The sequence below is a fragment of the Equus asinus genome, chromosome 25 (genome assembly GCF_041296235.1).
Source record: "Equus asinus isolate D_3611 breed Donkey chromosome 25, EquAss-T2T_v2, whole genome shotgun sequence".
Lineage (NCBI taxonomy): Eukaryota > Metazoa > Chordata > Mammalia > Perissodactyla > Equidae > Equus > Equus asinus.
In genome coordinates, this window is record NC_091814.1 from 17,034,187 (window position 1) to 17,057,966 (window position 23,780).

The 23,780-nt window shown below is 60.4% G+C and overlaps 2 protein-coding genes across 7 annotated transcripts; both read left to right on the top strand.

Annotated features, from left to right (window-relative positions):
* Positions 1-97: 97 nt before the first annotated feature.
* On the top strand, positions 98-8,276 carry LENEP (lens epithelial protein). Its single transcript, XM_014837083.3, has 3 exons — positions 98-699; positions 785-5,254; positions 8,172-8,276. Exon 1 carries the CDS (start codon positions 461-463, stop codon positions 644-646), a length of 186 nt encoding a protein of 61 aa, XP_014692569.1. The 5' UTR covers positions 98-460; the 3' UTR covers positions 647-699; positions 785-5,254; positions 8,172-8,276.
* Positions 7,873-23,773, top strand: ZBTB7B (zinc finger and BTB domain containing 7B). 6 transcript variants are annotated; one of them, XM_044757775.2, is made up of 4 exons: positions 7,873-8,014; positions 8,172-8,272; positions 19,907-21,072; positions 21,457-23,773. In XM_044757775.2, exons 3-4 carry the CDS (start codon positions 19,913-19,915, stop codon positions 21,920-21,922), a joined length of 1,626 nt encoding a protein of 541 aa, XP_044613710.1. In that variant the 5' UTR covers positions 7,873-8,014; positions 8,172-8,272; positions 19,907-19,912; the 3' UTR covers positions 21,923-23,773. The 6 variants fall into 6 exon arrangements, with proteins under 6 accessions (XP_044613710.1, XP_070353777.1, XP_044613711.1 ...); XM_044757776.2 differs by having other exon boundaries at positions 7,960-7,997; XM_070497676.1 differs by lacking the exon at positions 8,172-8,272 and having other exon boundaries at positions 7,948-8,014.
* The last annotated feature ends 7 nt before the right edge of the window (positions 23,774-23,780 follow it).

Here is a 23,780-nt window from a genome sequence, read left to right on the forward strand (position 1 = left end):
GCCAGGCCCTGCCAGCTCTGAGCTGACAGTGCTCACTCTAAGAGGCCCAGGGGGTTATGGGGGGCAGAACAGGCTGGAAAGGAGCCCTCACTGATGATTCTGAATGCCAGCCTCAGCGGGAGCACACCAGAGGGCAGGAGCAGGGGGTTGCCAACCACTGGGGGAAGAGGCAGCAGGCAAGGCACCTGAGGTTTTGAGGCCCAGGGGGGCAAAAGGGAAGCTGAGCTGGCCTGGCTGTGAAAGATGAAAGATGGAGTGGCCAGGCCCTCCTCCAACTAAGCCCATCCCTCCATCCCTGTGCATAGGGGCTGACTCAGCCCATTCTCAGGCCCAGAACCTTCCCTCTGCTAGACCCAGGGGCCTTTGTCCCCGTAGTCATGAGGTCTGATGGGGGGTGGGGACAGTGTTGATAAAAGGCACTACAAGCAGCTCCCACACCCTTCTCAGAGCTGCTGGTAACATGCAGCCCCGGGCACAGCCCCTAGCCCAGGCCCTACCATTCTCCCTCGGAGGGGCCCTTCGAGACACTGGGCTCCGGGTGCCTGTCATGAAGATGAGCACAGGGTGGGAGGGCCTGCGGCGGACCCTGAAGGAAGTCGCCTACATCCTCCTCTGCTGCTGGTGTATCAAGGAGCTGCTGGATTAATGGCGGCAGGGAACTGCCTCCTCCCCACCGGCAGCATGGCTGGCATCACTCAGGTGGGCAGGGTAGGGCAAAGACAGGAGGCATGGCTGCAGCTTCTGTGGCAGAGCCTGTCTCTCAGCTTCCCATTCTCTTCTTTAGTGCCCAGCCCAACCCCCATCAAGACTCCTGGGGCCAGCCGTGCCTGACCAAGGATGGGCCACAAACACCGAGTGAAGTGCGGATCCTGCTTTGAGTTTGTGCCATCTGTCAGACCTGCCTCGTCTCTGGGCCTCCATTCCCAGCCCCCACCTCTGGCGGCCCTCTGGTGCACAGGAGCTTGGTCTGCTGGCTAGGACCCCAATAAGACTGCAGCCGGACCGGGCACTCCTCCAAGCCTGGCACAGTGAGCCCACCAGCCCAGATGGTTGATCTTACCATACCCTGTTAGTGCCAGAAATGGGCTGCTCCCTAATATCTCCATTTGAGAATCACTGAACTATATGTATAATAAAGAGGCCTTGAGGCCAAAAGGTCTAAATGTTTAAATGGGAATCAGAAAAAGCACTGGAAGGCTCTTGGAGCCAGAGTGCAGACCAGGGAGGGAAGGCGGTTGTCCTCGATAGAACTAAGACTGAAAGCCAGGTTTCTTGACTCAGTGGTGCCTGGGTGGGGAGGGTGGAGTTGGAAAGGCCAGGTTCCTCCCAACTTGTAGACAGGGAGGGGTCCAGCTTGGGTGGGGTCTGCTGTGAGGCCCTGTGCATTAGGGTCGGGACCCAAATAGAAGACCTGGTCTGGCCAGTTCCTTGCCTCTGAGGATCTTGGGGAAAGCACTGGGCTGATGCTAGGCCCCAGCTTACCAGGGAAGTAAGGCCCTGCTCCTCCAGCTCACACAAAAGCTGCAAGAGAATGGCACCTCTGTGGCCACACAGGTCCCTCAGGCTTATCACAGTGCACAGGACGCAAACAGCCAGAATGAGTTGAATTGACTCTTCACTTCCCCTTGGCAGCCACCAACACATGCTTTCCCTGAATTACTCCCAGTGGTAGGTACACATCAGCCATTTACATTATCTGGCTCATGCTTACTGACGTGCCCACTCACAGCCCCCCACAACCTCAGAGGCAGCCACAGGGCTTATCAAAGTGTCCCTGGGATCTCGACCCAGCATTCCCTGGCCCCTCTTGGGGTCTATTTATTGTCCCCCCTCTTTCTCTCCTGGGGCACTGGCCTGGAGAAGGTGTTTAGGGCCCTCCTGCCACTTCCAGGGACCAGCCCTTCCTCGGCCTTCTTAGTTAACTCCTTTTTCTCTAGGCTTATTTTATTTTTGTTTTTGTAAAGGTGACATGCCTAAAAACTTCTGAGAGTAAAAAGTAAGTCTCCCTGCCACACCTATCCCTCAACCCCCCAGCTCTCATCCCTGGAGGTTACCATGGTTACCAGTTTCTTGGAAGGCATTCCAGAGACAGTCTATGCATATACTGCATCTTCATTCATTCATTTAACAAATATTGTTGAGTACCTACTGTATGCCAATCTGGCTGCTTTGAAGACAAGAGTGATCAAAATAGATCCTTGTAATTGTGGAGCTTACCTTCTGGTGGGTGGAGACAGAAAATAAAATATAAATATTTTAAAAATAAGTATATAGACGCTATTAGGAGATAGGTGCTATGGAAAAAAGAAAAAGTCGAGCTGGGGTTGGGCGTGGAGGCAGGTCCCGGAGGGTCTAGGAAGCCTTGGTAAGAACTTGAGCTTTTATGCTGAGTGAAATGAGGAACTACTGCAGGGTGTCGAGCATGAGCTGATATTTTATTTAAAAGGCTCCTATGTTAGGTTGAAAATAGACCTTAGGGGAGCCAGGGTAGAATAGGAGAGAACTATTAGGAGGCAATGGACACAATCCGGGCCAGACATGTTGGTGGCTCAGAGCTGGCTTCTAGCAATAGCAGCGGTGAGGAGTGTCTGGATTCTGCATATGGTTGTTCTTCTGGTTGATGACATACTCTACACACTGTTCTGCCCCTTGCTTTTTTCCCTTAATATATCTTGTGCAGGATTCCACATCAGTACATTTAAAGCTCGCTCATTCTTTTTCACATCAGCATAGTACTCTATTTCTTATCCCTGGCAGCTCAGCACCCTTCTTTAGGCATCCACAAAATGCAGGTCAGTGCTCTTCCCTGGTCCCATGCCCCACCCTCGCCCCAGGGCGCAGCAGGGAGAAGGGGTAAGGTCCTGAATCCAACCAGACAGGGGGTAGTGATGAAGGTGGAAACAGAATTCATCTTCCCGTCTGAATCTGGTGCTCCTCTCCCGCTCATAGCCTGTACCCTGCTTGGCCAGCTCCAGCCCTTCCCTGACTCAAGCTCTGGCCTTTTCCTTTCTTAGGCCCTGCTCCTGCCAAGCCGGGGCAGTGCCTGGAGATGGATCCCGGAGTCTGAGAGTTCTGAACCCAAGGGCCTGTGCCAGGGGAGGGAATGTCTGGCAAAGACCACTGGGGAAATGGTAGGTAGAAGAAGGCAGGGCCCAGGGCTGTGGCATGTTATGGGACAAGTGGTGGGGAGCTGAAGGAGGGAGAAAAGCAGAGAGACTGCCAGTGATGCAAGGAGGGTGTCAGAGCTGAAAAGAGAGCCCTAAAAGTGAAAAGATGGCAGAGAGGGATGGGGAGAGTAACAAAAACCTCATGTACCACTCTGAGATCCCTTTTCACACTACACAGTGCTTTGAGCTTTACAAAATCTACTTCAAAAGTAGGCAGGACAAGGGTAATTATCCCGTGTTAATGTGAAGGAAACAGGCCCAGAGAGGTGAAGTGACCCATCCAAAGTCATGCCCACAGCACACTGCAGTAGGATAGTCATTTAGTGAACCCAGATTTTCTCATCTCAGATTCAGGGCCTTTCTCAGTTAGCCTCTTCTGAACTGGTGCTTGGGATGGTGGCCTAAGTGGCCTGGGAGGCAGGACCAGGTAAGCAAAAGTGTGGAGGGGACTATCACCCCCATTCTGCACCCACTCCATGCTTTCTCACTTCCACCTCAACCCTGAGCTCCCCTTGTTCTTTGTTTCCCCAGCTCATTTGGGGACCCCAGCTCCGTCCTTTTAACCTAATCCACACAGGCCAGGAGATGGTTCCCTGACCTACACCTCCCCACTTCTCTAGAAGGGAAAAAGATGCGGCAGCTGCCTTGCAATGTTCTCTTCCCAACTAAAGTAAGCTCAGGTTTTGAGTGTCCAAACTACTCTCAGGAATTCACTAGAGGTGGTGCGTGGGGAGCAGAGTGCCAACATAGTGAAGGATGGGTAAGGTCTCATCTACCCCTGGGGCCCCAGGGCCCTCTAGTGGCCACAAGGGGTAGGGGAATGGGCTGGGTAAAATGGGGAAGAAGTCAAGGCAGAACTGGAAGTGACCCCAAGCAGGCAGCATGAGGAGGAGGAGGGTCCTGATATCCAGAAGTCCTAGCTGATTACATCGGATATAAGACCCTCAATGGTGTGCGAAAGGCAGATGCAGGAGAGAGGTCATAGTGAAGTGATCTGAGGAGCCGCGCGCAATAAACTGGATATTATAGTCATGATCTTCGAGAGGGTCCCACGTTTTCCCAGCAACCCTGAGAGGTGGGCGGAAGGGGGGACGGCGGGGGGGAGGGGTGGCAGTCGTTACACCAGTGCTAGAGCGCAGACCGCCCAGGGCATAGGCGCTTATTTGCGTTCCTATTTGCATCTTGTTTGCATATGAGTTATTTCCCCTTCAAAAGGCAGAAGTCCTCACCCCCTTTCTTAGTTACTCCCAGCTGAGACTCCACTTCAGAGTCTTTGCCAGCCTCGGGGCCGTGCGCATTCTGCGGGCCTTTTTCCGGCCCCTCTCACCTCCGCACCTCAGTACCCTTCCATCATGCGCTCTCAGCTCTTTAGTACCTATCCCAGCTTCAAAGCCTCAACCCGAACTCCTAGCTGGGTTCGAGGAGACCGGGACCTGCGCCGCCTGGTGGCTGGCCTCAGGGAGGCTGAGGGCAGAGGGGTTCTGTTTCGCCTTGTCTGGGACGTGGAGTTTTGGAAAATGTTCCCCCGAGCTTCCTGAGGCTAAATTTATCTCCCCCGGCCCTGGGGGGCGCAGAGATCCCGGCGACGATTAGCGCTGCGCCGCAGCCGGCTCCCGCCCAGAGGCCCGGAATAGGCGCCGAGTTATAAATAGTGCCGCCCGCAGGTGTGGGGGGAGTCGGCGGGAGGGGGCAACCCTGGCAGCCACGGCCCCTTCAGGTGGGTTGGGCGGTCTCTGTGGGGGCCCCGGGGGGCGCCAGGCGGGAGGGCTGCGGTCTGAGCGCCCCCAGCGGTTTCCTGGGCGGCGGGTTTTTCGAGGGAAGCGGAGGCAGCCTGGGGGAAGGGGGGCAGCCGCGCAGAGGTGGGCGCCTGGCGCAGGCTGACGCTCCGCTTCCAGCTCAGACCCCCACATTCCAAAACAGGCCCCCAGACCCACTTACTCAGGACCCCGCCGAGGCAAAGCCTTGCCTTTCTTCCCGCCAGAAGCCCTCTCTCCTCCAGGATCTGCAAGCTTCTAACTCCTCTGCAGCTGCCCTTTGGCGCACGTGGCCCAGCCAGTCCGGGCACCTGGCCTTCACCCCAGCCCCAGGTATACAGTCCTCCTTACGAGGGGTTAACTCCCAACTGGGACTTTCATCCCTCTTTTTGGCCAAACACCTCACTCTTCGGGTATTTACCCACCTCCTGCTGCTTTCTCCCTCAAATTAAGGTCTAGCTGGTCGCCTGAAGATTTAAGTGTGAACGTGCGGATCTGGGACGCTCCCCTATCCCCAGGAGGCCCCTGCAGGCCTCACACCTGCCCTCCAGTTCCCAGTTCCAGTCAGGGCCTGGTGGCGGGGCGGGGGTGGCGGCAGGCCCCTGGGGCCCGGCCGGGGTTTCGTGGGAGGGGGCGGGGCCCCCAGTCAGCGTTTCTTGGCCGCCGCTGTCTCAGTGGTTTGGCGCGGTAAAGGCCCGGAGTTGGGGGGTAGGCGGGAATTTCAAGTCGGGGTTCCCCCCTCCGACGTCTGAGCGAGTAAGGGAGCTGTGTGGACCACAAGAAGAGAAACCGGGAGGGGGTCACTGAGCAACTAACAGGAGGTTCCAGGACTGTCGAGACTCAAGTGGGGAATGGCATTCCGGCCACTGAAAGATCCAGTTGGGTCCAGCGAGACGCCGGATGCGACCCCCTGAGATGGGGGACGGCGCGAGCCCAAGGCACTGGGCGCCGTTCGTTTCTCGTACCTAAGGGCTGGTGCCAAGGCGCCCGCCCTTCTATTGCCTCTGAGGCTCTGGTTCTGCCCTCCCTGGGCCACTTTCAGCCCCCCTTTTCCTCGGCCATGCCTCTTCCTCCCCGAAGCATCCCCCTCTCCATTTCACTTGCGAATCTGGCGAATCTGGCGCTGCCGTCTTGCCCCTGGCACTGCCCTTCCCCAGGCTGGCGCGACCCCGACGGCTGGAGAAGGGAGGGAAAAACCCTGGCCTGGACCCCACCGGCTCCAGAATCTGTCCGGCGGGGGCCGAAAAGAAAACCCGGGGCAGTGACCAGCCTCAGGACCCAAGGGGGACAGGGACGTTAGGAAAACCCGGAGCGGATTATCTGAGCAGGAGCGCCCCATGCCTGCTGCTACCCCCTCCTTTCTATAGCCCCCCTAGTTATCCAGTGAGATAATGTCTGGGGTGGGGGGCTGTTTGGTTTGGCCTGGGCTCTCAGGGGCGCCTCACACTTTCCGCCCCTGGCTGGGGCGCAGGGCAGCGGCTCCGAGGCTGAGTCACGGCCGGAGAGAGAGCGGGAGGGAGGGACCAGGACTTCGTCCCTCCCCCTGCGCGGGGATCCCGGGTCAACCCGGGTGAGGGCCAGGGCCCCCCTGGCGCCGCCCATTGTGGTCCAACAGGTTGAGCTGGTGTCCTGCGGAGCCACCTGCTGGAAGGGAGGGAGGCCCCCTGCGGAGGGGGTTGGGGGGGAGAAAGCGAGTCCGACCCGGTTCGGCCCGGCCGGCCTCAGAGAGCAGAACCTGGCCCGAGGTAGCCGGATTTGATTCCGTTTTACACTAGTGGGAGGGGCTCTTTGGGGTACGTAGTGCCGCAGGCCCAGTTGGAAGCGTCTCTCACAGGCTACCTTCCTCAGTTGGGGGTGCACTGAAGTACGTATCCTGGTTCCCCCCGAGCCCACACACACATCGTAAAACACCCAGGCTCCCCTCGCCACCTGGATCTCTGAGCGAATCCATGTCAAGAGGTCCCTCTTTCGCGGAGACTCAGTTTCTCCACTTAGGAAACAGGCAGGATGGAGGCGGGGAGCGGGAGCGGGAGCGCGCCTCCCCCTCCCCCTTCCCCTTCGCGGACCCGGCCCCTCCCCTCTGACAATGCCAAGGCCGCAGCGGGCACCGGCTGGAGCTCAGAGGCTGCTTGCCCAGGGCGCCGTTCCCTCCCCGCGGGGCGCCGTCACGCGTGGGGAGGGACGCAGGGTGCCCGCAGCCTCAACTCCCCCGCTCCCTCTGAGGTGGGGGGTGTGGCGTAGGAGCTAGAGCTGATGGCCTGGTGGCTCCCCCTCCCCCTACCTCCCGGGGCCCTGACCTGATTATAGCCCCTCACGGGACCCCCCTCTCTCAATCCCCAAGTCCCCGCCTCACCCCTACCTAGCCTATTTTTAACCTCTCACACCCTTCCCTCCCGAGGTGCTGACCCTACAGAAGCCCCTCTGGAGGAGTGGGAGCCCAGGCTGGGGGTACTGGGTTCCCCGGCCACTGCGGACACTGCCCCCTCCCCCTTCCCCTCCTCCAGGTTTCAGGCCAGCCCCTCGGCTCCGCCCCCTCCCTGGCCGAACGCAAGGCGGGACCCACTTGGGATGGGCGGGTGCCCAGGCCAATGGGCGGACAGGGCGGTGGAGTGCAGGGGGCGGAGCGGAGCAGCGGCGGAGGGCTGGATGGGGGTCGGGGGCGGAGTTCGATTTAAGGTGGACTGAGAGAGATAGGGGCTAGTGGGGAGAGAGAGAGGAAGAGGGAGAGGGAGAGGGAGGGGGGGAAAGGGACCGCGGCAGGTGAAGGGAGAAAGAGAGAGAGAAGGGAAGAAGGAGGGAAAAGAGGAGGGTGGGAAAGGCTCGGAGAGCAAAGTAAGAGCTTGGAGGAAGGGAGCGAAAAAGGAGGGAGGGACCCATCTGCGCCCTGCAGGGACTGGCTGGACCAAGGGGTTGAAGTTTATGTCCTTATTGGGCGGAGGGAGGGGGGCCTGGGGGGGCGGGTAAAAAACCAGGAAGTGACAGAGGGTGTTGCTAAGGGTTGGGGGGGGAGTTTGGGGGGTGGCAGGGGGCGGGGGGAGGGAGGGGAGGGATGGGGGGAAAGCAAGCAGGAGGACAGGTGAGACAGCAGGACAGGTGAGGCGGGCCCTGAGGGGGGGGCGGGTGGGAGCCAGGTGAATGTACGGTTCTCGGCGGCCGAGGGGGGGGCGGGCGGCAGGAGGAGGCAGAGGGCTGCGGAGGAGGAGCCCCCCAGCAGAGAGCGGCGAGCGACTGACCGCGGCCTTCTGACCAGGACCGGAGCAGGGCCCCAAGCCCCCGGGCCTGGCAGGGGACGCGCTTCTCCCCACACCCTGTGCCTCAGCAGCTCCAGCCAGCGGACCCAAAGGCGGAGAGGTGAGTGTATCCCACTTTTGTCTCCTGGCTCGGGGTCCCCCGGACTCTAGACTACTGCAGTGTCCTTCGTCCGTCCTGTAAGTAGGACCCCCCCACACACACGCATGCAGACCAGATTCCCACCACTCCCCTTCCCTGTGCCTTCCCAACACCCCGGGTGTTTGGAATTGATTTTAACTGGCAGGAAAGGTAGAGGAGGAACTACGGCCGCCCCCAACGCGGGGCGGAGGGTCCCCAGAAACTTTCTCTGCACTTCTGAGATCAGACGGACTGGCGGCTCCAGGATGGAGAGAGGGTGAGGCGGCGCTGAGCGCTCCCCTAGTCTCCGTCGTGACTTTAGGGGGAGACCCCCGACCCGACCGAGTTGAGGGAATGGAAACGCTGACGGACTCTAACTAGGACAACACGCTCCCCCCGCCCCCCCCCGCGCCCCCTGGCGCGGTGGGTTGGACCTGGGCCAGTTGCAGGGGGGGGTGGGGGGAGCACAGGAGGAGCCGCGGCTTGGGGGAAAGTTACCGGCTGGACTATTCGGTTTCTTGCGCTTCCAGAGCCGCGCTCTCTCTCCGGTAGTGGGGCTCAGCGACAACCTCCCAGCGACATAGGACGACCCCTCACTCCGCCGCCCCTCCATCCCACTCCTTTCCTTCAGGCTCCAGTCCCGCCGCCACCTTTTCAAAGCCAGCTCAGGCCCCCAGAACCCAAGAGCCAGAGTAGGTGACTGGGAAGAATTCTACCTACCACCCGTTCCCTCACCGGCGCCGGCGCACCTGCCCCTACCCAGAGTGGGGGTCGCGACTGTGTTGTAGAACCTACTGTGCGCGCCGCTGGCAGAGGGCTGCCATTCAAAGGGGTGGGGGGCGCTGCTTTCAATTTCCAGCTTTCTTTCTCTCCTCCCACCCCACCCCAAGTAAGAGAGCGACGTGTCCCGGCCAGAGCGAGGGGGGGCCAAGAGTGGGGGGGCGGCGTGGGCAGCGGGTTGTGCCCGGACACGTGCCTGCCCAGGCGCCCCGGCCCTGCCGGTGTTTGGAGAGAGGGCGGGTCCCCTGCCCCCCGCCCCGCACAACCCCCACGTATCAAAGGGCGGCTGAGACGTGGTGAGACCTCGGGGCGCCCTGGGGGGGGCGGGGGGAGCCTGGGTCCGGAGCAGGGGAGGGGCAGAGGCGCGGGTGCTAGCTGACCCACAGGAAACGAGCGCTGCTGACCTAGTTTGGGACACCGGAAGTGGGTGCTGAGGAGAGGGGGAGACCAGCAGGCTGTCCTGGCTTCCGGGCCAGGTGGAGGGCGTTCTTGAATTGACCCCCACTCGAATGCTTTGGAGACCCCTAGCTGCAGCTGAGAATGGGAATGAGTCAGCGCAGCTATTCCCCCTTCCCCCAACTTATTCCTGGAGGAGGGAAGACAGTTTAGTAGGGGTAGGGGGAGCCAGATTGGGCAGTGAGGGGTTAAACCAGGATGGGAACTCTGTGTTCCCAATAGGGTGTATATGTGTGGGGGATGAGGCCTGGAGGATTATGGGGTTGCCTTCTGTTCCCCCACATACACCAACTGGTTTGGTCACCCCTGTACCCACCTGGCACCACTGGGAGAGCTGGCATAGAGTGGGCATTAGGTTGGGAGGGGAGAGTGGGCATAGGAGTGTTGTGCTGGAGAGGGACGTATTTGTGATTGAGTTGGGTGGTAGTTAGTGTTCCTCCTTAGTGGTGACTGGGGAGAAGGGCAGGGGGCTCCCCCTGGAGCAGCTGATGAAACAAGAAGAAATCTCTGTCAGTGCCTCCTGTCCCTGGCCCCCGGGACCCCAGCTCCCCCAGAGTGCCTCTGTTACATGGTTGCTGTGGGCACCACGCAGCCTGCTGGCACCCCCAGACACTGTCCCCTCCCTTGGGTACCACACCCCCTAGCCTTAGCTCAAGGGTCAGGAAGGGGTTAATACCACCCAAAAGGGGCTCTGGGGAAGAAAGAAGGCAGTGCCCACTAGGCTCAGGTGTCAAGGAGAGAGGCCTGCTCTAATGGAGCCCTCTCATCACTATGCAACTCCAGCTGCTATGGACCCCAGTATCTGGAAGACAGGTGCTGACCTCTTCCCCCTTCCCCATGGTGCCCCCTGGCACCCAAGGCCCCCAGCTCCTCCTTGGCCTAGTGCCCGTCCTGGGAGGGTGCGGCGGGCAGCGGGGGCTGGGCTAACAATGCACCATCGGGCCCTTTGTGTGCTTGCACTTGGCACCCTGGGGAAGGGTGGGGGAGGGGGCCCAGCGGGCATGGGGGGCGGAGCGCCTCTGGGGTGGGGACAGTGAAGGCTGGGGGAGAGAAGCAGAGAATGAAAGCAGGTGGGGAGGAAAGGGAAGTAGGTCAGATAGGGTGCTGGCCCCCCATTCCAAGCCAAGGCTGAGAGAACCAGCCCCTGATACTGTTGGCTGCCCAGATGGCATCATGCTCCCCGAGGCACAGTCTAGGATTGGACATTTGGGGTCAGAAGTCACTTCCCAGGGGACTGCTCAGATGGAGGAGGCCCAGCTCGTACTGCCCCCTTCTTGGTGGCTGAGAGACCCAGTATCTGGCCCGAGGCAGAGGCCCCAAGATGGGTAGCGAATGGGTTCCAGGCAGGGTGCTGCCCTCTGATAGAAGCCTCTGGGCCTGCTCCTGGGCTTCCTGCCTCCGGCCTGCTTGGTTCCCTGACCTTCTGAGAGTTAAGACTGCCCTGCCACCAGGCCTTGGGGCCTATGCCTGTTTTGGCCTAGGGCTGAAGAGGAGGGGGTGGGGAGGAAGGTGGGGACAGGCAGACGGATAGGACCCTGGCATGGGGTGTGCCCGCTCTGGCCTCTTCCCCCTCCTTCTGCTGAGTAAACTCGTGAGTAAACTTGACGTTTTGCCCGGACAGTTTGAAGTTGCCTCGCCGCCCCCCCCACAGTCCTGCCAACACACAGGCGGCCAGGCGCCAAGGCGGGCCTGGGGGACTGGGGGGAAGGGGTTAGAGCTACTGTCATCTACTATCAAGGGCTTCAGAGGGGCAAGAGAGAGCTCCCACCCAGCCCCACCAAGGTCTTGGCAAGAGTCTTGACTGGGGCCTGTAAGCATCTGTCCCAGAGCCTTGGGGAGGCCAGGGAAAGTGGCCTCGAAGCAGAGCTTCTGCCCACTTCTGACCTCCACCCCCACTAAGGAAAGGCAATCGGCTGCCATCTGGCCCCCTTAGTTGCCACCTTTAATGTTCATAGGTTACCTGGCATAGGGGGAAAGCTACTTTTAGCAAATTCCACTGGGGGCTGCCCTCTTCATTCTAGCCCATGCCCGTGGGCCTCCTCTCAGAGGCCTCCCAGCTGTCATGGCCTCAGCCCTGGAGGATAGCATCCTCATTTGCCAGCACAATTCTTTGACCTCACACCTGGGCCTAACCTCACACATACCTCCCTCTACCATATTTCCCATCGGACCTGGCCCTGACCTCTCCCAACCCCTTCCTCTGCCTGCTAGCATCCCAGAACCGAGTCAGTCTTCAGAGCTTCCCAGCCAGCAAATACCTGTGCCAGATCCAGGGGTTGAGGGTGCCCCCTCAGGCAAGAGAGAGCTGGTGGCAGGCAAACAGAGCCAGTGACCCCACAAACACACCAATTTGCTGTCACTTGACATCACTAATTCCTCTTCTGCCTCCCCAGGCCACCAGAATGGCAGAGGGAAATGCATTCCCAGTCCCTGCCTGGCCTCGGAGTAGGGCTCCACCAGGCCCTTGCTTTCGACCTCATGTCTCTGGCTTCAGTTTCCTTCCTGTTTCCACTCCCCCCCCAACTCCTCCCCACCCATATGCCCCTTTCAACAGACATCCTCTCCTCCTTCCTTCCTCCTTTCCTCCCTCTTTGCCTGGGAGCAGGGGTCTTCTCTCCCCACCATGGACCTCCTAGCCTTTTACCTCTTTAAACACAGTCCCCTTGGAGATTTGTGAAGTCCTCTGCTCTGCCTTCCCCACCCTATCAGCGAGGCTCTGGGGAAGAGGAGAGCACAGGGCTTCTCAAGGGAACTACAACTCCCAAGGTACATGCAAAGCAATTGTGGTGCATACTGGGAGTTGTAGTCCTCCTTGATCTCTCAATTTGGTTAAGTCTGGAAATGTTTCTGTATGGGAGTAAAAGCTAGGACTAGAATAAATTGGAACATGGGTACCCTCTGCATCCCCCCACCTTGTTCTCATCATCCTGTTCCCACGTGATCCCATGTGCCCATGATTGATATCCGTCTCCCCTGGTGAGACATGCTACCCATTCTCTTAGGGCCCCACCCAAGAGATGCCCACACCCTGTCCTGCTGCCCCTGGCAGGGGTGAAATGGAGGGGCCCCATGAACTCCTTCCCTGCCCCCTGCCCTCTAGGCTGGTTCCCTGGGTTTATGGGGATCAAAGGGCAGAGAACAGCCCCACCCCACTCCCTCGCAGGCTGCGGGCACTAGGGCTCTCAGGAATTGCAGGGACTTTGGTGCCCAAGCAAATGCTTGGGCAGGGGGAATGCCGGGAGGCTGGCTCCTGGTGGCAGGGAGAGACACTGGCCCCCACCTTGGGGAGTGGAACCTTCAATCACTGCTCATCGGGCTGTCCATAGCCTCTTGGGCTCTCTTTGTGTTGGCCCTGACCTGTGTGTTGCCTCTTAAGGAGATAGCTTGAGAACAGGGTCTTGGGCCTTATCTATAGGACCTAGGGGCCTGGGCCCGCCTGGCTGGCACCAAGACACAGGGGTGACCCTCCCCCACCCCAGGCCCACAGTTGGCATGGGGCGCTGGGAGCAGGGGGGTAGGAGGGAGAGGAGGGCAGGACTGCCAGCATCCTGGTGGGTAGGTGCCAACCGGGCCGGGAGCTGGTGAGGGGCAGCAGGCCAGCGGCATTGAGCCAGCAGCTGTTGGGGGGAAAGGGGAGGAGATATTTTAGGGGGCATTTCTGTGGTCCCCCCTCAGCCCAGCAGAACTTAGGATGGCCTAATGTTTGAGGGACATGAGGGCACCCCTCATTCCAGGAATAAGAGACCTCAGGAGTTGTTTAAGTGGGACTTTGTGGCCCACCCATCTCTGGGCTCAGAGCCCTTCTGAGTTGCCCCTCAGGCCCAGGCGGGTCCCACCCAACCGGCCAGGGTGGCAGCAGCTTGCGCAAGGGGTGGGGCTAGGCGCTTCCCAGCAGATGCCCCCTCCCAGCTCCTTCCTCTTTCGGTGCCCACAGCTCCCCCATCCGTCCACCCCCCTCAGGCCAGCTCTGTCCCCCTGATCCCCCCGGCCACTGGGGGCTGGCATGAGTGCTGCCCCCTGGCCTGGTTGGCAGGGGCTGGCGCCCGGGCAAGGAACTGTGGTATGTGAGTGGGTTTGGGGTGAGGCATGGGGAGGGCGGGGTGCTGCCTTGCCCAGCCCCTGAGGGCCCCAGCCCAGTACAGGGTGGGGAGAATTCGGCCAGCTCCCAGGGGGGCTGAGGGGCCCATTAGGGTCTGGAGGGCCTCCTTTTGGTCCCCTATCATACCACATGCCCTGAGGGGCTGGGACCTGGGCACCTGTCACCCCTGGCACTGACTGTCCAGGGCTCCCCTCCTCCCTCTTCTGGCCACTGCCGCCTCCTGTCCCCTCCCCTCCCTTCTTCCTTCTCCTGGTCCCACCTCCAGAAGCCTCTCCTATTGCTCCTCCTCACCTCTGTCCTCCTGGACTGTCCCAGCTCCTACCTTCCCTACCGCTCACCTTTTTCCCCTTTTAGGACTGAGTGAGGACAGGCGGGGGTGGTACAGCTGGGGCTTGGGGCACAACAGCAGAGACTCTAGGCCCTCTCCCACGCTGCCAGCCCTCTGGTAACCCCTCCCTCCAAGCTGGGGGGAGGGGGGACAGCACCCAGAGGGTTAAGGCTGTAGGGGGGAGGGGCTGGGCCAGGTCGTGGGCGGCCCCTTTGAAGGAGGGAGCTGGAGCGGGGAACAGCCACCCTACCTCCCCCCCAGCCCGGCCCTCCCCGACCCCTCCCAACCTGCTCCCCCCAGGGGCCAAGAGGAGCTGCCGGCAAGGCCCCTCAGCGTTCAGGTGAGTAGGCCCCGCTCTAGCTTGGGAGTTGAGGCCCCAGGGGAGGCTTGGAGGCCTAGAATTGGCCAAGGGTCAGAGAGGGACAGAAAAATAGGCTATAGGCAGAGGGTGTCCCAACTTTACTGAGGGTTTAGGGAGCTGAGGGTCTGAGGAGCTGGAGCGTGGGGGAGCTTCAGCGTCCAGGGGACCCAGGAGGACAGGAGAGCAGAAGAAGGGGCCTACAGGAGCCGAGGGATTGCTGGGCCCGGACAGGAGGTTGGACAGGCTGGCAGGGAGCCGGACTCCGGGGATCGGGCTGGGGTGTCCTCTGGGGCTGGGGGGCTCAGGTTTCTGCCGGCGGCTTGGCGGGTGTGGGGTTACCAGCCGGCTCGGTTACCCAGCCGGAGACGCTAGGCTTGGGGGAGGGGGTGGGCACAGGGCAGACCCTGGCACCTTGTGCGGTTTCCTCAGGCCCTAAGGGGAGCTGGCGGTGCCCAGGCAGACCCCGCTGGGAAGCCTGATGGCCAGGGTCTGTCCAAGTGCACAGCTGCCTGGCCCAGGGTGGGCACCCTCTGGGGAAAGTCCAGCAGCTCCAGCGCTGGAAACTCTGACGGGCAGAGAGGCCTAGGTTGTCCCCCCCACCCCACCCCACATCCGCTCTCACTGCACCCCCCGCACCCATCCTCCCCACCTGGCCCCCAAATTTTGGTCCTGTGCTTCATCCAGAAGGGGACCATGGGTGCCCTAAATGTGGCCATCCCATGGCAAGACCAGGCCTTGGAGGGCAGGCCTTCCTCCTTGATTTAATTCCTCTGCCCATCTCTATACCGCGCCTGCCCGGGGAGAAGAAAAGGGATGCTTGGAGCAAGGTGAAATGGAGGAAGTGGGAGAGGCTTGAGCAAGACAACCAAAAGGGAAAAGAAAGGAAAGGTAGGGATGGTTCCTGGGAGGCCTAGTGACATAGATGTGGTAGAGAAGAGGCAGGAGCCTGGCAAGGGCTGAGGGAAGGAAAGCAAAGAATGAGGTGTGGAGAGGGGAGACAAGAGTCAGAGAAGGCAGTAAGGGGACAGAAAGAGGAGGCCAAGAGTGGAGAATGGCTGCTGAGCAGAGGTCCCCAAAGGTAGAGAGGGGAAGGCTGGCAAAGAGGGAGTTGCCCCCATTCCTTCCTCCGCCATCTTTTATCTCCCTCATATTTCTCCTGATGTGGCCTGAGGGGCTGTGGGCTAGGGCTGGTGTCATGGAAAGAAAATGTGGGGGAGCACTGAGGTCTCCCTCATTTCGGGAGTCGCAGCACCAGGAATTGGGGATTTTGAGGGAGGAGAGGCTTAACCCCCATAGCACCGGGAAGCAGCCAACTCCCCTTGCCTCCTTCCCCCTTCGTGGCTTGCGGTCTCTCTTCCCCGCCTCGGCCCCCAGGAAGTGTGAGTGCTGGGGGTGGTGAGGTTAGAAGGGGGGAAGCGGCATATGGGGGGATGGGGAAGGCATGCACTAGCTTGGAGGGGCTGAGGTAGGGAGAGAAGGGCTACATGAGTGCCTAGGGCATCCCTGGGCAGAGGGCCTCTCCTTCGAAGCCTTCCAGTCCTCCAGGGGGTTCCCCTCAGACCCTTACCCTGCCTTCCCAACTGGGCAGTCCAGATGGCTTCAGCCGCTGGGCCCCAGAGGCCCTGGGAAGGGATGGAAGAGGCTGGGGAACTAGGATTCCTGGGTCCCTGAGGACTTTGGACTGGCTGTCCTATTTCCCCACCCGCCCTGGTCCAGCCACAGGCCAAAGCCCTGGCTTCGTGCAAACTTAGCTCCAAAAAAACAGGAAGAGAACCTGAGGCTGGAGTTGGGGTGGGGGTTGGACGGGGGGAGAAAGGAGAAAGAAGTAAGGGGGAGGGGTGGCCTGTCAAGGTGCCAGGGACACTGGGAAGAGCCTCAGGTCTCCATCACCCCTGGCAGGAGGATGTCACAGCCTGGTCCTTGTCCTCCCTCACTCCAAGCTGCCGCACCTGGAAAAGGCTGGCCAGGCCCCCCTCAGGCTCCCTGGCAGAGCCCAGAGGTGGGGGCCTTGGAGCCCCGGTGGGGGGAGCGCTCTGTGTGTCTCAGGCCCATATCTATTTTCTCTGCCACTAATCCTGGTTCCGCCTGCTGCCCCCCACACTAAGCCTCACTCCCGTAATCCCCAGGGTGCAGGGAGGGGGGCCAGCTTTACTCAGCTGCCCCTTTCAGGGCCTCGTATCCCTGCTCTTCAGCTGGCTCCAGCCAGCAGTGTTGGCCCTGGTGCCCCCAGCCCTGCACTGGACACTGCCTGAGGTCAGCACCTGGAAAGAGTTCCAGCCTCCTTTCCTTTCCGAACCAGGGCCAGTGCCCTCTACCTTTTGGTCTCTTGGTGGTGGACACACCCTAGCAGGTGCCCTTGGGCACCGAGGGGTAGATGATAGGGGCTCCCACCTTTTCCCCCCTCCCACCTTTCTTACCCCAAAGTCTTCCCCCCAACCAAAGATGGGGCAGGCTTGACTCAGGGCCCAGTTTCAAGAGAGCTGCCCACCGGCTTGGCCGGTCTAGCAGGCCTGACAGTGAGGGGAGCCTGGGGGGGTGGCGGGAAAAGGGGAGCAATGGGGCGGGGCCCCCAGTTCTTCCCCCTACCAGGCAAACAGACCAAACAGACCTCGCCTGGTTCACTGGCACAGCTGCCCCCCCCACAACCACCACACACGCCCATGCCCACAAGGTCTTAGCAAGAGGGGGCATGCCAGGCTGGGTGGGGATGGGCCATCCTCATGGGGCGTCAGGGGGCTGGGCCCTCTGGGATGCAGAGGTGGGAAGGGTGCCCATGGTGGGGTGGGCATCCTGGTACCAGCGCCCCACCCTGTCAGAAAGAAGGCAGAGACCTCCACCCCTCCCAGATGATGTGGCTAGGAGTGCCCCCTTGGCCTGGTTGGCACCAGCATAGTGCCAGGTGGCACCTAAGTTGGCATAGGTGCCAGAGCCCTGGGTAAGGGCTGGGGGAGTTTCCCAGAAGCTAGAGAACTGTGTGAACACTCTCTCCTTCCCACGTGTGTCCTCTGCCTCTCCCCTCCTTCGTCTCTACCTCGTGGCCATGGGCATTGGAGTTGGGCCTAAGGAGTTAAACACCCACCTTTGCCCAAGCCTTATATGAGTTGCATGGTGAACCAGCCTGAGCCTGTGACCTGACAGCAGGGTCAACCAATCAGCGCCCCTACCACACCAAGTTGCCACGGAGACTGGCCCTGGGGTGGGAGAAAGGAGGCGGGCTTAGCAGCGGGAATGGGTGGGGTGGGGAGAGAAGGAGGGAGAGGGATGGGGTGAGCCACGTGCCTGCGGGTGCCCAGCTCCCGGCCAATGGACAGCGAGGACAGCCCCACCCATTCCCCTCAGGAGGGACAGGATCCACTTGGGCCCAGGAGGGTGCCCACTGCTGTTTAAGTGGCTGCTGCTGCCCCCCCCTCTGCCGCTGCTACTGCTGCTGCTGCTGCCCACCCAGTTTTTGTTTGTTCCTAAGTCCTGGGGCCATTTGCCATTTGTACTATTTGTAAAGTACAGGCAGGAGAACCAAAGGGAACTGGGAGAGTTCCCAGACTTCTTGGCCCCCAGGGAGAGAAGTAGTTTGAGGACTCAGGTGGGAAGGTGTGGGCTATCTCAGGGTACCGAGATGTGGCTTACAAGCACAGGCAGACACATGGGTGCTGCTCACTCAAGGCTTCTGCCCAGGAGTCCTGGCATTGCAGTGAAGGTGGCAGGCAAGGAGGCAGGCAGAGACAATGCAGTTCTTGTGTCCTAAAGAGGAAATTTGTGGCCCTTAACTCCCCCAACCCCCAAAAAAACCTTTCCCCATCAATGACCAGGGCTGAGCAGCTGTTGGGAGTGGCAGAGAAGACTGACAAAATGTCAGTGGGACTTGCCCTAAGGATCATCTAGGTCAGCCTTTAATATTACGGATGAGGAAACAGGCCTCCTCGGGAAAGGAAGTGACTTGTCCAAGGTCATGTAGCTAATAGTAACCTGACTCCCTCGGGGTGATTTGAGGGAGGGAGACAGACCTGTCCCCAAGTAGTTTTCCCAGCAGAGGCCATGTGTATAGTGGAATCTGGCCCCAGGCAAGACCTTGTTTCTCCCTCCCAAGGCCAGAACATTTATTGAGCCCCTACTGTGTGTCAGGCATTGTGCCACACACGTCACTGCAACCTAGGAGTCAGGTAGAATTATCCCATATTATAAATGAGGAAAGAGGTTCAGAGATTAGATCACTTGTTTAAGGTCACAGAGCTAATCAGCCACAGAGTGAGGATTCAACTCCAGCCTGGCTGACTCCAGAGCCCAGCTCTTTCCAGGCCCCAACTCTGTCTCCAGTTGCTCCAGACCCACTAAATGTCAGGGCTATAGGGCTGAGCCCTTGGAGCTTCCACTCCTTCCCCCTCCTTGTACAGTTGAGGAAACTGAAGCACAGAGAGAAATGACTTCCCCAAGGTCATTCAGCAAGATAGTAGCAGAGTCCAGACTTGAAGAAGATCTCCACACTTCCAGGCCATGCTTGCTCTACTACCCCTACCCTCCCACCAGCCTTGGGATCGCTGGCAGCTCTGCACCTTCTGTGGCTGTGCCTTGGAGGGGAAAACATAGAGGGTGGAAGATGGCCCTTGGTGGGGGGGGGGGGGGCGCCGCTTTCCTGACTGGCCAGGAATGGGGAGGGAGAGGTGGTGGTGGTAGCTGAGGGGGGGAAGGGTGGGACTGGAACTTGGCCTATTGGCAGTGGGGGAGGGGGCGGGGACGATGCTTATCTGTGCGGGGCAGGAAGCACCCGCGCCAGCGACACCCCAGCAAAGGGTGGCTGCTCCTTGGCCCCATGGGGGAGGGGAGGATGTGGGGGGAGGGATGCTGGGAGCTGTGTTTCCCTTTTGGCCTCTAGAAGGGGGGATCTAGAAGGGGAGATGAACTTCTAGTGGGTGGACGAGGGTGCTGGGAAGCTGCCTTTCTTGTTTGCATAGTGTTTTATAGTGCACCAAATGCTTTAGGGAGATAACTTGAGTTGAAGCACCTGACGTGCCTCCAGCAGACCTTGTTCCAGTGTGAATCTGAACTCTCTCATTGGCCTCTCTCTGGGCTGTGAGGAGGTTCCACACAAGGACTGTTACCCCACTTTTCAGATGATTGAGACCGGCTGCCAGAGCCACCCAGAGTCCTTCAGCCAATTCTTCATGAAGACTGAAGCAGGACCCTGGCATCCTCTCTCCCAGTCCAGGGCTTCTTCCAAAGGGATGGGGAATGGGGCAGGTGAAGCAGATGAGTCTCCAGGAAAGGACCAGAAAGTCAGGGCTCCTGCTCTCACAGAGGCAGAAGAGTGCACAGTGGTTAGGAACACAGACTCCGGGCCCACTGCCTGGGTTTGAACCCCGTTCTGCACTTAACTTGGAAAGTCACTTCACCTGTCCGCACCTCAGGTTCCTTGTCTGTGAAATGGATGATAATCATTACTTCAGAGGGTTGTGGAAGATTAAATGGGTGTAAAGTGCTTAGAAGAGTATCTGGCATGTAGTCATCCATCAATAAGTGCTGGCCAGTGTTGGTACTCCTTCCCTGGACCCCCTTGCAGGGCTGAGCACTCTTAACCTCCCCCTCCACTTGACCTTGCAGGAGAAGATGGGGAGCCCTGAGGACGACCTGATCGGGATTCCATTCCCTGAACACAGCAGTGAGCTCCTGAGCTGCCTCAACGAACAGCGCCAGCTGGGCCATCTGTGTGACCTAACCATCCGGACGCAGGGCCTTGAATACCGCACCCACCGGGCTGTGCTGGCTGCCTGCAGCCACTACTTTAAGAAACTCTTCACCGAGGGCGGTGGCGGGGCCGTCATGGGGGCTGGGGGCGGCGGGACAGCCGCTGGGGGAGCAGGGGCTGGCGTGTGTGAGCTGGACTTTGTGGGGCCAGAGGCACTGGGTGCCCTGCTCGAGTTTGCCTATACAGCCACACTGACCACCAGCAGCGCCAACATGCCGGCAGTGCTCCAGGCTGCCCGGCTGCTGGAGATCCCATGTGTCATCGCTGCCTGCATGGAGATTCTGCAGGTCAGTGGGCTAGAAGCTCCCAGCCCTGATGAGGATGACTGTGAGCGAGCCCGCCAGTACCTGGAGGCCTTCGCCACAGCCACGGCCTCAGGAGTTCCCAACGGGGAAGACAGCCCTCCACAGGTGCCCCTCCCGCCACCGCCGCCACCACCCCCACCACCTCGGCCTGTTGCCCGCCGCAGCCGCAAGCCCCGAAAAGCTTTCTTGCAGACCAAGGGGGCCCGGGCAAACCACCTAGTGCCCGAGGTGCCCACAGTGCCCACCCATCCCTTGACCTATGAGGAGGAGGAGGTGGCAGGCAAAGTGGGCAGCAGTGGGGGCAGTGGCCTGGTGGACAGCTACAGCCCTCCAACAGGGACTGCCTCACCCCCTGAGGGGCCCCTGAGCTACGAGCCCTATGAGGGTGAAGAAGAAGAGGAGGAGCTGGTATATCCCCCAGCCTATGGGCTGGCACAGAGCGGCGGGCCCCCGCTGTCCCCAGAGGAGCTGGGCTCAGATGAGGATGCCATCGATCCTGACCTGATGGCCTACCTAAGTTCGCTGCACCAGGATGCCCTGGCACCAGGCCTAGATGGCCAGGACAAGCTGGTGCGCAAACGCCGCTCCCAGATGCCCCAGGAGTGCCCGGTCTGCCACAAGATCATCCACGGGGCAGGCAAACTGCCACGCCACATGAGGACCCATACAGGGGAGAAGCCCTTCGCCTGTGAAGTCTGCGGTGTCCGTTTCACCCGGTGAGTACCTGTAGGGAACAGGGCCAGCAAGGGCCATGTCCCTGGGGAGGGATAAAGGAGTTATAAGACCCAAGTTGTGGAGATAGGTGATCCTGAAGGGATTGTGGGGTGTGGGGGTTTCCAGAGTGAGGAGAGAGACCAGGATAGGGAAACCAGGAGAAAGAAAGTCAAGAGGGGTAGGTCTGGGGCAGGAAAGACTTGGTGTCCAAGAGGGCTGTACTGGAGACAGGAGAGCCTTGTGGCTGGGCCCAGTGTATCTTGGGGTAATAATGGGGAAACGAATGGTGAGGGACTGGAATGGGACAAGGCCTGGGAACCCAGCCAGGGTGAGCCAGGGATCCCATCCTGAACATCTCCCTTGCCCCTCCCCCCTGCCTGTGCCAGGAATGACAAGCTGAAGATCCACATGCGGAAGCACACAGGAGAGCGCCCCTATTCGTGCCCGCACTGCCCAGCCCGCTTCCTGCACAGCTATGACCTCAAGAACCACATGCACCTGCACACGGGAGACCGGCCCTATGAGTGCCACCTGTGCCACAAGGCTTTCGCCAAGGAGGACCACCTGCAGCGCCACCTCAAGGGCCAGAACTGCCTGGAGGTGCGCACCCGGCGGCGACGCAAGGACGATGCACCACCCCACTACCCACCACCCTCTGCTGCCACCCCATCCCCCGCTGGCCTCGACCTCTCCAATGGCCACTTGGACACCTTCCGCCTCTCTCTAGCTCGATTCTGGGAGCAGTCAGCCCCTACTGGGCCCCCGGTCTCCACCCCGGGGCCCCCTGATGACGATGAGGAGGAGGGGGCACCCACCACGCCTCAAGCTGAAGGTGCCATGGAGTCCTCTTAAAGAGGGACAAGAGGCCATGCTGGAGCAGCACGAGGCCGGGGACGCCCATGCCAAGCAGTGGGAGCGTGCAGGACAGACAGAGCTGGGGTCGGGGCACTGTGCCTCCCTGGCATCAGAAATCAGCCCCTTCCCCCCAGAGCCCTCATTCCAGTTCCAAGCTGAGAAGGTTTTGGGGCAGAGGCTCCCCAGATTGGGGTGATCTCCCAAGGAGTGATACATATGATATTATGTATATATTTACAGCTCTATTGTAAAGGTGGGGTCCCTGTCTCCAGCTGCTCCTGGGGAGTAGAAGCAATAATGTATTTCTGATTTGCGGGATCCCTCTTCGGCTATGCGGGTTTCTAGGGGGTGGGGGGCTTGGGACCAAAGCCTTGCCCCGCCCCCACGCCCCTTGGGGTTTTGGCTGTGTAGAGGGGAGAAGGACTGCCCCTCCCTTCCGAGACCCCTCCTTCCTGGTTTCTGTTCCCTTTTCCTGGCAGTGAATTATGCAAAGGGGGCGGCAAAGGAAGGGTAGGTGGGGGAAAGCAAGGTAGAAGCTTGAAAGACTGGGGGACTGGGCCTGTAAGGAAGGAGCCATCCTAGTCCCCCTCCGCCCTGCTCCCGGCGCTGAGTCATGGGGTCCTGGAGAAGAAGGGGGCGGGGTGGCCTGATTGGCTCGCCCGCCCCTGGGGGCAGCGGGAGGGGCCCCGCCCAGCGAGGGGAGCCGCTCCGCTCAGTTCTCCTCCCCGGCCCTCCCCTCCCGCGTCCGCGGGCAGGGAATGTCTTGTTCCCGCCGCTCCCTCCCCGGGGCCAGAGGGCAGGGCGGGCCGGGCAGCGTCCTACCCTCTTCTCCTCCCCACCTCCTCCCCGCCCAGGTGCGAGCCGGAGCCGCCGCCACCGCTGCCGCCCCTGACTCACGCCGCCCCCGGGCTGGCGCGGCGCAGGGTGTGGGACCGGGTGAGGGGTTGGGGGAGCCTTGCGGAGAACGGGCGAGCCGGCGCCATCTGGCGGCCATGCCCTGCGCGGGCGAGCGCCCCCGGCGGCCACCTCCAGCGAGCCGGCTTCACTCGCCTCAACCGCCCAGCTGGTGAGCGAGCGGCGCCCCCTTCCCAAGGCAGTGGGCAAATAACGTCTTGCTTGGCCGCTGGGAGAGTGGGCTGCGGACCTGAGGGAAAGGGGTCCTTTTCCCAGACCCTTGCCAGCCGCGCTTCCTGTTGGGTCAGGGAGAATAATCCCCTCACTCTTCCCTTAGGACTGAATCTACCCCTGTTCTGTACATAGCCTCTTCTGTTGGTCTTGTTGAAATCTAGTTTCAGATTTTTAACTACCCAATTCTGCTGGGGGTGGGGGTCTCTCCCCCCCTTTCCTCGCTGGGTGCTGGACCCCCATTGCGGCCTGGGCTCTGCCTTGCACTATATCCCCTCCCTGGCCTGGCGGCCCCTCCCCCTCCTTAAAAGGGGCAGGTTCAGGGGCCCGGTGCTCTCCCTCCCTCCCATGCACCCCCCCACGCCCATTTGCACAGCTGCCCAGGTACCCCCAATAGTGGGGGGGGGTCACAGGGAGGGGGTAGTGGGACCAGTCCCTGTATCTATTTAAAAAGTGATGATGTAATATATTGGGGTGGGGGAGGTCGGGTGGCCCAGGGCCTCATCTTAGCATTTCAGGTGATGGGGGAGCCCAGGGCTGGGGAGACCTGGGGCCTAGCCCCGGGGAGTGAGGACAATGTGGCCTCCCCCATCCCCCCTTGCGGCTTCTCCACTCAGTGCCTTAGGGGGGGAGGCAATCCCCCCTCTCCTTTTCCCCTCCCCTTCCCCTGCCCCCCACCTCGGGTGTAAGCGACAGGAAGAAATAATAATAATTTAAGATTCACACTTGT